This window comes from Myripristis murdjan, chromosome 24 (assembly GCF_902150065.1).
Source record: "Myripristis murdjan chromosome 24, fMyrMur1.1, whole genome shotgun sequence".
In the NCBI taxonomy this organism is placed as follows: domain Eukaryota; kingdom Metazoa; phylum Chordata; class Actinopteri; order Holocentriformes; family Holocentridae; genus Myripristis; species Myripristis murdjan.
The window spans coordinates 18,665,153-18,680,271 of record NC_044003.1 but is presented as its reverse complement, the minus strand read 5'-3'; the positions used below and the strand labels follow the sequence as shown (position 1 = coordinate 18,680,271).

The window sequence follows — 15,119 nt, the reverse complement described above, 5'->3', positions numbered from 1 at the left end:
AAGACGTGACTCACTTCTGTGTCGTGGTTCAAGGGCACAGCAGTCGCGTTATGAACCAAGCCCTGCACTGTTCCTCATTATCTTGCATCAACACTCTGAATCTCAGCTTTACTCATTTATTCATATTTGCAGAGTGGCCTGATGCGATTCGACCAGAGCCAAATCAGCACCTTCTCATTTCACCCATCTCAGTTCTGAAACTTGTGTGTTATTAGGGGAGACTGGGGTAAGATGAGCCATTTTTCATATTTAGGATGACTACATCAAGGCAATCATAGTTTTGTCGCTAACTAATATATCTGCATATATTTCAGGATGTTGTGCATCTCTTCAAACAAACAGAATGAGTGTAAACATAACTGTTTCCATAATATAGCATGTCCAAAAAAAGTTGTCTCGTGGCACAACTTACCCCGTGTATGGGGTAAGTTGAGCATAGGAGCGGGTAAGTTGAGCCGTATCCCTACCCCCCCCCCCACCCTCCTCCCCACCTCCATCCCACCCCTCCCTCACCTTCTCCCTCCCTAAATAACAGTCACTTCTTCACATTCATGTGTATTTTTATGTATTAAACACAATCCAGCAGGTACAATAAACAGCTGTTTTAACATGCCTTAAAGTGCGCTTGGGAAGAGAACATTAACAGCTGTGTTTTTGGAAAGAAAACACTACAACACTAGTTTCTTGGTGTCCTTGCTGACAGTAAGATCAGTTATGAATATATGAACGTAACACATTTGAACATTGAACCAAAATACACTTACCCCATACACTTAATAAATAATTAATATTTATTTATTTATTTATTCATTCATTCATTCATTCATTCATTCATTCATTCAATATTTCATATGTATTTAATATTTAAGACATTTAGGCTACAGCCAAAATACACTTATTAAGTGTATGGGGCTCCGGCTCAACTTGACTTACTTGACTTAAGCCCTTTGCTCCTCTTGGGTGCACAGGCCACTGACAAATATCCTCCATTTCACTCTGTTCGTGGCTTTTTGCTCAAGCTCTCCCCAGTTGAGCCCACTCTCCGACATTTCTGCCTCTACACTTCTTCTCCAGGTGTTCCTGGGGCAGCTCAACTTACCCCTGGCCAAATGGCTCAACTTACCCCAGAGCTACCATTTTGACTTTTTTAGTCCCCACAGCTAAACTGGTGCACTTTGATGCTAGGTTTATGACCTCATGTTGTAGCTCATAGATACCACAACTGATGTATAAACCAAATTTAAAATCATCTGTTTTGGTCTTAACACAATTCTCAGGAAACTGATGATAGACTGAATTCACTTTCAAGAGTAAAAAATGTTTTTTTTGGAAATAAATGTCTAACCACTTTACCCATGTGGTTCTTACCTTCACAGACTTCATGAAATGATGCCTTCCTCTTAAATATTTGGTCAAATGATCAATGTTTTTTACCGTTTCCTAGCAACAGGGGGTGGCTCAACTTACCCTTTGGCTCAACTTACCCCAGTCTCCCCTATGTGTATTTTGTGCTCGGTTCATATGTACTGTTTTCAGCTTTTGAACTTTTTATAGGTGCCTCAGGTGGACATTCATTTGTAAAATATTTTTCCCTGTATGTTGTATGCTTCCATTGCAAAGCCCTTTGAGAGCCATGTCAGTGAGAAGTGCTATACAAATTAATTTAACTTCACTTCTTTAATAGTGTCCGAATCGTTTGGGCCTCTTTCCCTTTGACTTTGTCATATTCTGTTTCGGTATTTCTTCTTTCGCTTTCCACTGTCCTGTTTTAGATGCGGCTCAACGCTTTCCATTCCAAAAATACCCAACTTTTTGTCATACCAGAAGTCATGTCCTTGCTGATTCTGATTTTGCAGTTATGATGATAGTATTCAGCTGAAGATTACGGTGGGATACTGGGATATAAAAATAATACTCCTCCATGTGTCTTCATAGTTCCAGGACTCAATATTACAGCTGTTGGTCCAGACTTGACGAGGAGTTTACGTGGAGGAACAAGTAGAGCCAACTTTAACAGCTGAGCTTTTGGTTGCAGGCAAGCAGAGTTAAATGTTTCTTGATTGACGGCTGATGTGATCTGGTTGCCGTGTGAGTGTGTGCCGTCCTCATGTTAGCCTGTGTCACATGTAGGATCAGGTGTGGGAGTGTGTTTTGCTTGTATGGCTTTGTGACTTTTCCGACCAATCAGCATCGAAAGGGAGTGGAAATATGCTGGGCTTAAACAGGGTTGTAGCTTCTGCACACCTCCATGCAATCCATCATGAGCGCCACTGGAAGGACAACACTGGACAACTTTCCACACCAGTTGGTTAAAAGGGGGCGTGTCCTGTGGCAATCGGGGGTGGAACTTTTCAATACAGGAAGGAGTTGAATGGGTTTCAATGGCGGCTTGGCCATGTGCGCGGTTTTAACCCCATCATATGACCGTTGAAATATTCTCCTAGATATTTCAACCTTATTATGGTTTGTCATTGCAGTGGATGCAGGCTCAACTTCAGTCTCTCACAAAATAGTGTTTTGTTGTTGTTGTTGTTGTTGTGTGTTTTTTCCCCTTAAAGCACTCGTGACCCTCTCTGAAATGATCAGGTCACGAGGAACATGCTGAGCAGCTGACAAGAGCAGCAACAAAGTTATTTTATTTTATTTTATTTTATTTTAACACAAGTCATTTTTCAGTGTTTAAAACCATCTCCCCATAGTGAAATGTTTTCAACCAATGAGTTGTACTGTGTTTTGTTTTGTTTGTTGTTCATCTTTATTTATTATCATATAAGTATAGAGAGAGAGATGGATCTCTCTCTCTCTACACACACACACACACACACACACACTCAAGGTGTTTTTTCGTAGGGGATTTTGTTCAATTGTTCGTCTCTGCAAGCAAAGACCAAAATAAAGCATAGTATTAAGGAATTTATTCTTATACATGGCATAATTAGTGAATATATTTCTAAGTAAACTGTTATTGTTGTTTCTGTTAAGACGCATCATTCCCTGTCCATCAGATTATTTTTCCCAAAGAGAGTGACACGTTCACTCAGAAATCAGACATTTACATATAAGGTCACCTGACGTAAGGGCACGATTTTGTGAGTGACGGGACGGTATGAGTGTTCACACGGGACAAAAACAAATTTGCGTTAAACGGGGAATGAGGGCTTTTTACAATATCTCACCTACACTCACCCAAATCACCCATATGGGAAAGTCATGCACCCATTACACAATTCGCAAGAGTCTAATTATTAATCATAGTTATCTGCTGTTTCTTCCTCATTTTATGTATGTGGTGGAAAAAAAAAACATAAGAAGAATTAAGGAACCAAAAGTCCAGCATCACTTCAGCTATGACAGGCTCATGTTTAACTTCTCTCTTCTCCTCTTGTGTCTTCCTCTGCCAGCTCTGAAATACATTCATCCTGCAGTGGAGACAAACGACATCCAACATCATTCCCTAGCTCGCTGGAATATTACCTCTGTGATTCTGGCTTTGATAATGCCGATCTAAAAGTTTTAAGTTGCTGCTGTTGTGCTAGTTGTAACATGCTTTTGATATCAGCCAAATGCCTAAAATACCTAAATGGAAAGTACGTATCAGGTGACAGCAGCATCGGTGAGGCTGTATAAATAGGCACTCCTGTTGATAACGTGTGATTTACACAGACAGGTCGACTGGCAACACACTTTCATATCAACAACCTGGGAAAGCAGCGGCATTTGCAGACTGTTGACTCTGATCTGGCTTTTACCAGCAGAGGAAGTTCAGACAACACCTCAGAAATCAATTTACACACTTGTCGTGGTTTTAGTTTTGTGTTTCTGTTCATTTGCTATCAGACATTGTTTGCGTTTTATAACTTGCTACTTCTCCTCTGCAACCTTGCAAACTCTGCTTTATTAAAAATCCTGGATAAATAAAGTTATTATTGTTATTATTGGTGGTGGGAGCAGCAGTAATAGCAGTAGTAGCGCTGCTGTTGTCATGTTGTCATCCCCGGGATCTTGCAATGCCAAAAAAAAAAAAAAAAAAGATCAACTGAAAACTTGAGTCCCACTTCCTTAAAAGGAATGTGTGTGTAACTCAGATCTCAGAGCTTAGTTGGAGCCAATATTAAAGGGATAGTACACCCATTTTGCAAAATTGGATTTTGAATTTTATTTCATTACCCCCCAGCTGTTATATAGGACAGTAGTGGTGCCATCTTTCTCTCATTGTTACTGAGTGCTGGATACTGGCTGGATGCTCGTCCTGCCACTGAGCTGGACTTCCCCCCAGCTAACATTTGTAAGAATAACCACCTTAACCCTTTTTAAATGGTTGAAGTTTGAGTTGATGGAGCCCAGAAGGGGCTCTAACCTCTCTGGTCCTGAAATGGTAGACAAAAGAAGGGAGCGGAGGATAAGAAGAAGCTATCATGACAGGAAGTTGTTGCTGTTGCTGTCTTCCAACATACATACATGTGTTCAGTGACCAAAAACCAACAAATAAACAATGGCAAACTCAACAATTGACTTCCTTCTCTGTGGTGGCTGCTGCTCCTACCACGCTGAGGTGTGTCCTTCACTGAAAATGTTTTTCTTTGTGAGTGTGACAGACAGCTGACATGTCTGGAATCCTGCTGTAATTGACAGCCAGATGTGACAATGAGGTCAACATCACAGCGCTTTGGTTCCTGCTTGTGATTCACTGTGAAGGAATCTGAAAAGCAGCTAGTGGAGTCTAAAGTATTCAGCACAATATCTGGGTGGGTATTGACTGTACAGGTTTTTGACAGCAATTATCAATATGAATACTTTTAGACTGAAGCTGCCTGTAGATGATATTTTGCGCTTTCTTTACATATAACTGCAATCGGTTCATTTTTGAGGGACATCGCACATTAATCATCATATAAGAGGAGTTAGCCAAGGTTGACTTATTTTCATCTACAGTCCCAGAGGCCAGAGTCTTAAAACTCTACACCTAAAAAAGAGAGAGAGAGAGAGAGTAATGATATTAGGAAAATAACAGTGCACAGAACCGTGCATCGAGTTCCAAAATACAGATCATAAAACAGAGCATACAGTTCAAAATAGTATTTCTCTCTGAAATGTGGCAGTGCTTTAAAGCAGGGAGACGCTTCCTTTTTCAAAAGTTAGAGAAAACCCTGGGATGCCTCACAAAAGTTAATGTACAGAAGTGTAACTGAACAATTACATTACATGACATCAATTAGCAGGTGCTTTTGTCCAATGCAAATGACAATAAATACATTTTGTCAACAGCCATCAAAAGCAACTGTACATCATAGTCTTCATCAGCTAGTTAGTAGGGAAGAGGGTCTGGAGTAAATGAGTTGCAGTGTCTTAAATTTAATGTGAGCAGACTATTAAATCAGTAAAAACAGGCAAAGGAGGTGATATTTCCCAGGATTTACCGAGTGTTTGTGTTGAGGGGTAATCAGGGAGGAGCCTCCTTGATATGTGCTGTGCATGACTGGCCCATAGCCAGTGTGTGCTGTGATAAATGGCCAATGTTTTCCTGATATACCAGTAAACTCTTATCAGGATGGCAGTATTCTCTAACTCCCCTCCTCTGTTTTGATTCAGACACCGACAGCCAGTGCAACAAGGTCTGCAGCTGCAACGTACACCTCTGTAATGCCACACCTGAATGACAGCCAAACTGCGTGGAGCAGAGGAGGGGTGGGTGGGTGGAGCAAAATAAATCCCCCTGGGCTCCCAGACAAGGATCCTGGCCCTCTGCTGCAGGCCTGACTCCTGATGAGGAGGTAATTGCACTTTACAGGGCATTCTGTTTCCTTGCTGCTCTGAGTGTTTTGTCCTTCTCAGCAGTGAGCAGCAACTTCCTCCTCTGACTAATAAGAGTAGCCTCATATAGAGCCGGTCTGCCTGTCAGAGAGACTGAGTGAAGTCGTTCACATGGGAAAAGACACCGGGGCTGAAACTCTAACTCACTGACATTGTAAGTACAGAACAAAACCCAACACAACACGATACAGTGGTTGGCTTTTGATATTCAGTGCTGGGAAATGGCTGCTGTTTGTGTGCGTGTGTGATTTCTTTGCTTTTCGTTTGCTTGCAGTCTGCAGCCTTGTCTTGTTAAAACTTGTGTGAAGCTCCTGAGCATGTCATGCCACGCTGTGTACAGGCTTGTGTGCAGCTCTGAATGCAGCAGGGTGGATCGTGGGAGTGTGCAGCGGGAATAGCGTGGAGCAGAGATAGTCCTGCTCTTTCTTTCAGTGGAAACGGCTCTGGGTGCTGCTACCAGTGAACTGCCTCTTGTTTGTCAGTTTGGTAACAAAGGATGTGGTTTCAGTGCAGGTTGTAGCAGGCCTGTGCAAGGCTGACGCCCATGCAGAGGAGGTTGGCTCTGATGAAAATAACTTCACCTGTACGTCCATGTGCCAGCTCCTTTTATGACTTGACATTCAGATAAGGCATCTAATTGTTGAAGCCCTTTGGAACAAGTAAAACCTGTCACAAGGCTTTCATGTGCATTCATTTCCTCCTAATATGTGAAATGCCGAGCTAACAAATCAAATGCAAAAAAAAAAAAAAAAAAAAAAAAAAAATCTTGTCTCTCCATCTCACACGGCCTGGATCTAAAAGATGGTGTGATGAAAGAAACGTTGCAACAAAGTATGACAGATATGCTGCTCATGTAAGGTGTGATGGTGAGGTGTGTATTTACTCACAAGATGTATTATAAGACATGACCCTCCCTGTTGGATCTTGGCTCACTGCTGTCAGCTTTGCAATGGTGATACATGCTGGCTACTACTTTTAGAGCACAACGAGAGGTTACTGAATTTTGTACTTACAACAGAGTGGCAGTGTTGGTGGGGTAGGACAATTAAAAGCAGGTGTTGAGTCATTTACTAACCTCCAGTTCATCAGCGTGATCTTTCTTTCTTTATGAGAAGTTTGGGTGCTTTCCAGATAGCTCTCTAAAGTTAGTCTCTAAATGGGTGAGGCTTGCTATTTGCAACACAAATACCCACTTCAGGTTTTTGCTCACAGACGGGGGAAACATACACATTGATTCCATTTACAACAGTTATTACAACTGACCTCATGACACTGGAGCTAAAATTAGAGCAAGTGTTTGAGCCGACCCCCCGCTTTCACTCTGTGTGTGCGTGTGTGTGTGACAGGGGCTTTCTTAACCAGTATGACGTGAGCGCGTGTTTGAACATGCGTGTGCAGTCATGAAGTTGTGGTGGCCAGAGCAGATTCTATCAGCATGTGCCAAACCACAATCAAATAGTTGAAAAACCCCTGTGACACTGCTGTCGGCTTCCTGTGTTTACAGCGACAGTGGATGCCTGTGCCTCTGCCTGTTTTGACACCTGTCAACCGTTCCAAAACACAAGCTGTTACCGTGGAGACGCCTACGAGCCAGAATAAGGAGGCAAGACGGATTCCCCATTCTGACAGTCCCGAGAGGAGAGGAGGAGAGGAAACACGTACGAGCCCCAGACACTGAATCAGCACTGTGGCATCCAGCGGGCCCGGCATGGACCACCAGAAGCACACCAAAGTGGAGCGTTTCCTCAAGCTGGGATACTCTCGCAGTGACATCCTGCGGGTGCTGGACAGTCTCCGGCACGACGCCCAGACCAACGACATTCTGGAGGAGCTGATAAAAACATGCCACACTCGCAGTTACAGCAATAAAAGTGCCTCCGCCGTCTCCACTGCCAGCCCCAAACTGGTGCCTCGAGGCTGCAGCGTGCCGCAGCCCGGCCAGAGCACGAGTCCGGCCCTGTCCCGGCCCAGCTCGTCCACAGACAGAGAGCCAGTGGCAGACTTCAGACCAGTTGTTATTGATGGGAGCAACGTGGCCATGAGGTGAGTCAATTCTGCCTTTGCTAGTCCAACTTTCTAACTCTTTGTACTGTATGATTGTTTACATCTGACAGTTCTCATCTGATATTTCCTCGCTTTTATTCATAAATTAATTCATAAATTAATTATTTCATTAATTTCAAAACTTGACAAAACTCATAGCACTTGATGACAAAAAAAAAACTGCCGCTTTTCTCATGTCGTAAATGACATGACTTTTAATACAACAGTGTAGAGATGATTTGAAAGAATTTAGGAGGAAAAAAGATGAAAAACTACAAGTGTATTTTTTTAGTCTCTACTGAGCAAATCTCACACTCTGTAGGTTGCCACCCACCATACCAGCACCTCTCCTGTGTGACAAATCTTGTTTCAGTTCAAAGATTTGATCACGTCACACTTCCTCCTCAAATGGGAAGTGAAAAAACCCGATCTGAGCCATATTCTTGTCTTTATCCAGTGAATTGAACAGTGTGCGGCCGTTGGAGGTGTGTAAGGTTGCCACCAATCATCATGCATCTACATTTTAGCCAGTTACCTCATGCTCTTGTCTAGAGTGACAGTGAGTAAACTTAAATTCCAAGTTATGGCACAGGATTTGTTCAAAGAAAAAACAGGGTAGCTGCAGGGAACAAAACTGAAAATTCAGCCTCGTCAATCCAGTAACTCGTTCACAGCACATACTTCCTGCAAGGAAACACAATAACTATGAAGCCATGGAGGAAGAAGACAAGATTTTTGCAAGAAAGCCTCAGGCATGAAATCACAGAGTCCATGAAATAGGCCTCTCAAAGCAGCCTTTGATCTGGCTCTAGTATTTGTCAGGTTCTTAACTGAGAGTATCTGGCCTGTCAGCTATATTAGCTGAACTCGTGTTCACTGTGTTGAACAATAAAATGATGCCATTTTCTTTTGTTTCTGCTTTATGCAAATACTCTCACCACTTCCTGCTGGCTGAGTGACAGGGAACTCCCCACATTCACTATTTATTTTCTCCCAGACAAATTGATGCAGCGTCCTTCCTCCAGAGCTGCAGCTCGTATCCTGCTCTGGCTTGGACTTTAGATAAGAGGTTGTGTGCTGGAGTACTTTATATCCACAGATTCAGAGATAAGGCATTAATATTAAACTTTGTTAGAGGCTTCCAGCAATCAAAAAAAAAAAAAAAAAAAAATCAAGTGTAAGGCTATATATAGTAAAGTGGGTTTTTTTTCGTTTTGTTTTGTTTTTTTTTTTTTTTCAACTTTTAAGGGCTTTTAAATTTATTTTTCACAAATCCACAAACTTTGAAGAATTTTGAATGTGGGAACCCTTTCACCCTTTCATGGCCACCAGTTTAAGGCAGTCTTTACTCTGCACATGCTGTACAGGTCAAAGATTACAGCCAAGCATTACATTTGACATAAAAAATTATACTTCTAAATGCAACATTTTGATCTCTCATAACTTGCTGCTGTTTTGTAAAGTGAAAATAATACAGGAAAAAAAGAAGTGTCCTCCTTGTTTTTCCAGTTTAGGGTTGATGCTGGAGTCATGAAAGTTTTGGCTGTGTTGAAATAAACATGAGGCGTCTTGTACCGAGCATCTGACAAAAACATTTAAGGAGAACTTGGAGCACGTGCACCGTGCCACCATCTAGGCTACATCCTGAAAAAGGGAGAAGCAATGTGTACTGTGTGAAAATAGAAAAGAGGAAGTTGGCTTTCGTTGATTCTGAGCTGTGTGTGTTCGCAGCCATGGCGACAAGAAGGTGTTTTCATGCCAGGGGCTTCAGCTGGCGGTGAAGTGGTTTTGGGACAAAGGCCTGCGGGATATCACGGTGTTCGTTCCCCTGTGGAGGAAGGAGCAGCCTCGACCCGAGGCCCCCATCACAGGTGAGAGGACCAGGGGGCAATAACAGAACTTCGCAAACAGAGGGATGGATACACGCTTCTTTATGTTGACTGACTGACCCTGGACACCCAGGAATCATTATCTGCAGTGTTAAAGTCATAATGAAACCACATTTGAGAACATCTTGTTTCCTTAGTTTGGTTTATTTCCTGTTATAACGAGATGTGAGGTGAGACATCAAGTTCATTTCGAGTCCAAAGTCACCGTAGTGTCAAGGAGCTTTAGAGCAAACAAAACAGGCCGAAACCCCCGACTTAATCCAGACAACGTGAAAGAGAAAAACTCCCCAGAAAACCCACAGATGAAACAGGGAGAACTGAAAGAAACGTTGAGAGGGCCCACAGAGAGAGGAGACCCCATTCCTGGCCAGACAGGTGGGCGACGGCTGCCGACCCAGCGAGCAAATCCCAAACATTACAGTCAAAATGCAAAAGACGGAAAGAAAGAAACAAAAGCAGCAGGATGCCTCAAGTGTAAACCAGTGGAGGCTCAGTGAGGGAGAAAAGGCCAGTTTTAGTCAAAGCTGCAACAAATGAAATCAGTCATGTAGACTCAAGCATCAAATTACCGGCTTATTCCTGTGGTTGTGTACCACTTTACACAAAGACAGGACTTTACGTAATGAATAACAGTTTATTATTAGGTTGTAAACACTTTATAAATCATTAATAAACAATTATAAATCAGTTATAACACTGTTTTCAGGGATTGAACCTGCATTGAAAAAACAGTATTATAACTTGTTTACAATTGTGTATGAATGATTCATGAAGTGTTAACAACCCATTCATTAAGTCTTCATAAGGATGTTGTTATTGTACCAGTTACATTCCATGGTTGAAATTTTTATTTGCACCTACTGGAACCCGATGAGGTAATTACTTAAGAGCCGAGATTATTTTCCAGAGCCATGTAATTCTGACTCAAAAATGTGCCTAAATGTTTTACCTGGCTCTGTCAGGGCTGATTCACCCCACAGCCAGTTCATTTTGGTGTTTTAACGTACGTCGGCCTCTCTCTTCCTGGGAAAATCCCCAGGAAGTGAAGATAAGAGTTTATTTGGAATAAGCAGAGGAGCGAAAAGAAAAAAAAAATGAGAATAGGGCTTCACATCGCCACAGTGCCATCAAAATCAAGAAAGACGAGAATTTTGCGGATTATCACTTTTGTTTTTTCAGGTTCAGGTTCAACTGCTGCACAGTTTTTATCAGTGTTTAACTTGTGGCTGCTGGTGATTTCCAGTCCCTCTGGTAACTGTTATCTTAATCCTGTTTGGCAGCTAAATCCATGCTGTTTGATGATAATCCAGATGGACTGGGGCAGGCAGTGTGGCCCCCTGCAATGTTACATTCAAATTTGTCTAAGTAATGTCATTTTACAACTTTCAGAGCATTCATCAGCACAGGCCATCTGCAAGTCAAACCACCTTGGAGTCAGAAACCTACACTTAAAGGAGCCAATAATTCATCAGTGTAAACCTCACACTTCACTCTTGTATGCCACGCAGATCAGCACATTCTCCACGAGCTGGAGAAGAGGAAGATCCTGGTGTACACGCCGTCCCGCTGCGTCAACGGCAAGAGGGTGGTGTGCTACGATGACCGGTACATCATCAAGCTGGCCTTCGACTCGGACGGCATCGTCGTGTCCAACGATAATTACCGCGACCTGCAGACAGAGAATCCCCTGTGGAAGAAGTTCATCGAGGAGAGGCTGCTGATGTACACCTTCGCCAACAACAAGTGAGAGCACTGACGGGGGCCTCGGGTCGCCTTGCGCAGACACTAAAGCCTGAGTCAGAGGCTGGGAGTTCGCTTAATCTTGAGCAAATTTGCTTTGGCTTGTATCGCTCACAGTTTCAACCTCCTGACCCATCAGCTCAAAGGAGCTCAGTGATGATACATACTCAAAAAGTGCACACCTCTTCAAAAGTAAACATTAGTAGGCTTTCGGTGTAATTAAAGCTTAAAGGGCAAGGTTTGGATTTCAAGTCAGCAGAATTCAACCATTAAATAATCCCTCTTATAAATCCATTATAATCTTGTTTTCCTGTCGCACTGTTGCATACTATTCTGTGCACACATCCACTGATCCCTCCTCTGCTGCACTCATGGAGGTTTCTTCCTATTTTTCCTCCCTGTTAAAAGCTTGTCCTTAATACAAATACTGTGTACAGTATTTGTATTAGACTCAACAAATAAAACTGGTGTGAGATAATAGAGCAAGTGGCGATTACACTAGCTCTACAAAAGGCTTCACCTCCAGTTCACTTCCATTTGAAACCCTGAAAGGGAAGGGAAAAAAAAAACCCAAATTTGTTTCCAGTGGCATGGCATTTTCACGTCACCATTGACGTCCCCTGTTCTTTAACTCTGTGTCTGCTCAGGTTCATGCCGCCAGATGATCCTCTGGGAAGGAACGGTCCCACCATTGATGATTTCCTGCGTAAAAAGCCATGGGCCCCAGACAACAAGCAGCAGCACTGCCCTTACGGTTGGTTCACATTTCTGTCTCACTCAACCACAAGCAGCAGTGGTCATGTTACATATCCTTGTATTCCCCCGAGGGATTTAACAGCAACCTATTCAATCTGAGCAAGCCAAAAGGAATCTGAAATGTGCGATTAGCATTTAGGTCAGATGTAAACACATTTTGTTTTGCTGCTAAGACTATTCCTGGGGAAAATCCATGGAAAAATCCTCTGGCACACAGGAAGTGATGTGTTTTATGTTTGTGGCCGCAACAACAGTGGCTTGTTGGGATCAAACAGAAGTGGTTGGTTAGTATGAGCAGCGATAGCCACCGTGACTGTGCAGACAAAGAAAAGAGCGCCAACTACAGAAACTCAAACCCGTCAACAATTAAAAAAAGGAAAAAGACAAGCCTGTATTGTGGAAAGTGTTTCAGTTTGGAAACATGTCAGTGTTAGAGAAGGAAAAGAAAAGAAAGGAATTAACAGTCTTTTGAAGTATTTCGGTCACACTCCAGTGGGTGAGCACGTAGAAACTCTGTTCACTGCCCCGGGACACCCTGCTGGGATCAAACCTGTGATCTTTTGACAACAGGACAACCTGTCTAACCATCAGACAAGCAGGATGGAGGGATGACCAGTAAAAAAACAAGCAAAACAAGTAGCACAACCTGTGTTTGCATGGGGAGGGGAAAAAACATGATGCTGGCATATTTAATTTCTTATAAAAGGTTTTGTATTTGTTGATGGAAAAAAATGGGGTTTTTCTCAGGAAGCAATGTAACCTGAAGCTAGAGGGTGCTGGCTGTTGACTTCAGTTCTACTGCATAGCTGGTCCAGACAGGAACTTGGATAGGGGTGTTTGCTGGCATATATCAAACTTGTAGGAAGAGGCCTATCTGTCATGGAGAGATTAGTTGATTCATCTGCTTGCCCGTCAAGTATTGGCCCAGAGAGAAAGAGAGAGAGAGAGAGAGAGAGAGAGAGAGAGAGAGGGAGAGAGAGAAAGAGAGAGGGAGAGAGGCTCATCTCTGTGGTGACCAAACACAAGCAAACCCTCTGTATCAACACCCGGGACAAAGAGAGCTTGGGGCCAAATGGCAAGCTTTGGAACAGGATAAGTCATGCAAATGGACCACAAAAAGCCCTAATAACACTTGCCTGAGCACCTTAGGCATTAAAAAGATACAGACTAGACCTAATTTGTTTGCTAAGTGTGTTTACAGAACTGCAGACAGGAGGAGAGAGCTTACAGTGCACGCAGACACACACATCCGTGTTGACAGTCTCTTGAACAGATACAGGATTCCAGCTGTGCTCCTGGCCTATAAATAACCCCCCTTATTTGTTTCTTCCAGGGAAGAAGTGCACTTACGGAGTGAAGTGCAAGTTCTACCACCCGGAGCGCACCAACCAGTCCCAGCTGTCTGTGGCGGATGAACTGAGGGCAATGAGCAGGCCCGCTGCAGACAGAGCCAAGCCCTTCACCCTGGCCCCAGCAGCTGGTCAGGACACACACCACTGCCCCACGCTGTGCCAGCTGGAACACCCTGTCACCCATCCACACATGTACCCCTCATCCACTCCACCGCCCCTCAGCACAGAGGACCCATCCCACAGGGCTTCACCCAGCGAGTCTGTTTATCAGAGAGACACCAGCAGCCCACGAAACCCACCCAGCAGCAACACCAGCCTGCGTCTCTGCCCCAGCCCGGATGTGGACGAAGCTTTCAGCTCCCTGGAGAGCCACATGTCCTGGCTGCACATCCAGGACAGGTGCCAGAGCAGCGAGAGGCTCTCTTATGGCTACAGCAGTGGGGTGGCCAGCTGCAGCCAGAGCCACGAGGAGTACTTCCCCTCTGGGTCTTACAGCGGGAACATGCAGCGGCCCTGCCTCGGTGGGCACCCCTCAGGAGGGTACTACCCCCCTCACACCAGTGAGCCCCCTGTGTGCGGCCAGTGCAGGTTCCCCCATCGGCACACACGCGCCCACCGACCCCTCCAGTCCCCGGCAGGCAGCTCCTGCCCCTCTCTGCTTCCGCCACAAAATGGTGACCATCCCGTCCACTTTTCAGAGGAGCAGTACTTCCCCCAGCAGCCGTTCCCTCACAGACAGAGTCAAAGCCTGCCCGAGGACCCCTGGGTGCCGGGTGGGCTGTCGGGCCGCAGGTCTGAGAGCCTTGGCAGTGAGCAGAGGAACAGCCTGAGGAGCCAGCTGAGCCCGCTGTTCCCACAGAGCATGGTGGAGCACGTCATGAGCATTTACCCCCATGTTGTAGACTTGACTGAACTGATCTCTCTCATCCAGATGTACAGGACCAGTGTCTCCTACCAGTGACTTTTTTTTGTTAATCTTTTAACCCATAGGGTTTGTATTAAAATCACTGTGAATTTTCATGATTGCAAATCAAAAAGTGGTAAAACTACAACCATATTACTCTTTATTGAAAGCAACAAGTTTGATGTCAAACTTCATGTCCCAACCTTTCTCTATAGCTGAAGCATTAAAAAAACGTGAAAAGTAACTCCCTGCCTGAAGTCCTGAGAATGTAGCAGACTGAATTCCCATTTTTATATTGTGAAAGTGCAATGCACTACCATCTGTACCTGCTATTTTTTGTAGCACTGACAAATATTTTATCAAAGCAGCATGTGTTGTTTTCCCATGTTGCCTCAAAGTGAGGAACTCTATTCTGTACTTCTGTAAAGAATGTTTACCTGTTTTTGATATGAATTACTGTGACTTGTGACCAAACTATGCATGTGAAATAAAAGCACTCATAAGAAATATGTTAATCTATGATCATCAACTCAATACAGTAAGCAGAAGCACAGCGCAAAATAAGAGATTAAATTAAAAAAAAAAAAAAATTTTAAATAAAAAAAACAACTCTCCATCCACTGT

General features: G+C 43.6%; 1 protein-coding gene across 2 annotated transcripts; it reads left to right on the top strand.

The window, feature by feature from the left end:
• The first annotated feature begins 2,815 nt into the window (after positions 1-2,815).
• Positions 2,816-14,983, top strand: LOC115356484 (probable ribonuclease ZC3H12D). 2 transcript variants are annotated; one of them, XM_030047660.1, is made up of 6 exons: positions 2,816-2,836; positions 7,477-7,854; positions 9,586-9,725; positions 11,252-11,486; positions 12,131-12,237; positions 13,573-14,983. In XM_030047660.1, the coding sequence occupies exons 2-6, from the start codon at positions 7,520-7,522 to the stop codon at positions 14,550-14,552; spliced, it is 1,797 nt and encodes a 598-aa protein (XP_029903520.1). In that variant the 5' UTR covers positions 2,816-2,836; positions 7,477-7,519; the 3' UTR covers positions 14,553-14,983. The 2 variants fall into 2 exon arrangements, with proteins under 2 accessions (XP_029903520.1, XP_029903518.1); XM_030047658.1 differs by lacking the exon at positions 2,816-2,836 and adding an exon at positions 5,851-5,965 and having other exon boundaries at positions 7,316-7,854.
• The last annotated feature ends 136 nt before the right edge of the window (positions 14,984-15,119 follow it).

Coding starts and splice junctions, on each gene's coding strand:
- LOC115356484 (XM_030047660.1), top strand. CDS start 7,520: ATGGACCACCAGAAGCACACCAAAGTGGAGCGTTTCCTCAAGCTGGGA. Junction 11,487..12,130: donor TACACCTTCGCCAACAACAA/GTGAGAGCACTG, acceptor GTGTCTGCTCAG/GTTCATGCCGCCAGATGATC. Junction 12,238..13,572: donor GCAGCAGCACTGCCCTTACG/GTTGGTTCACAT, acceptor TGTTTCTTCCAG/GGAAGAAGTGCACTTACGGA.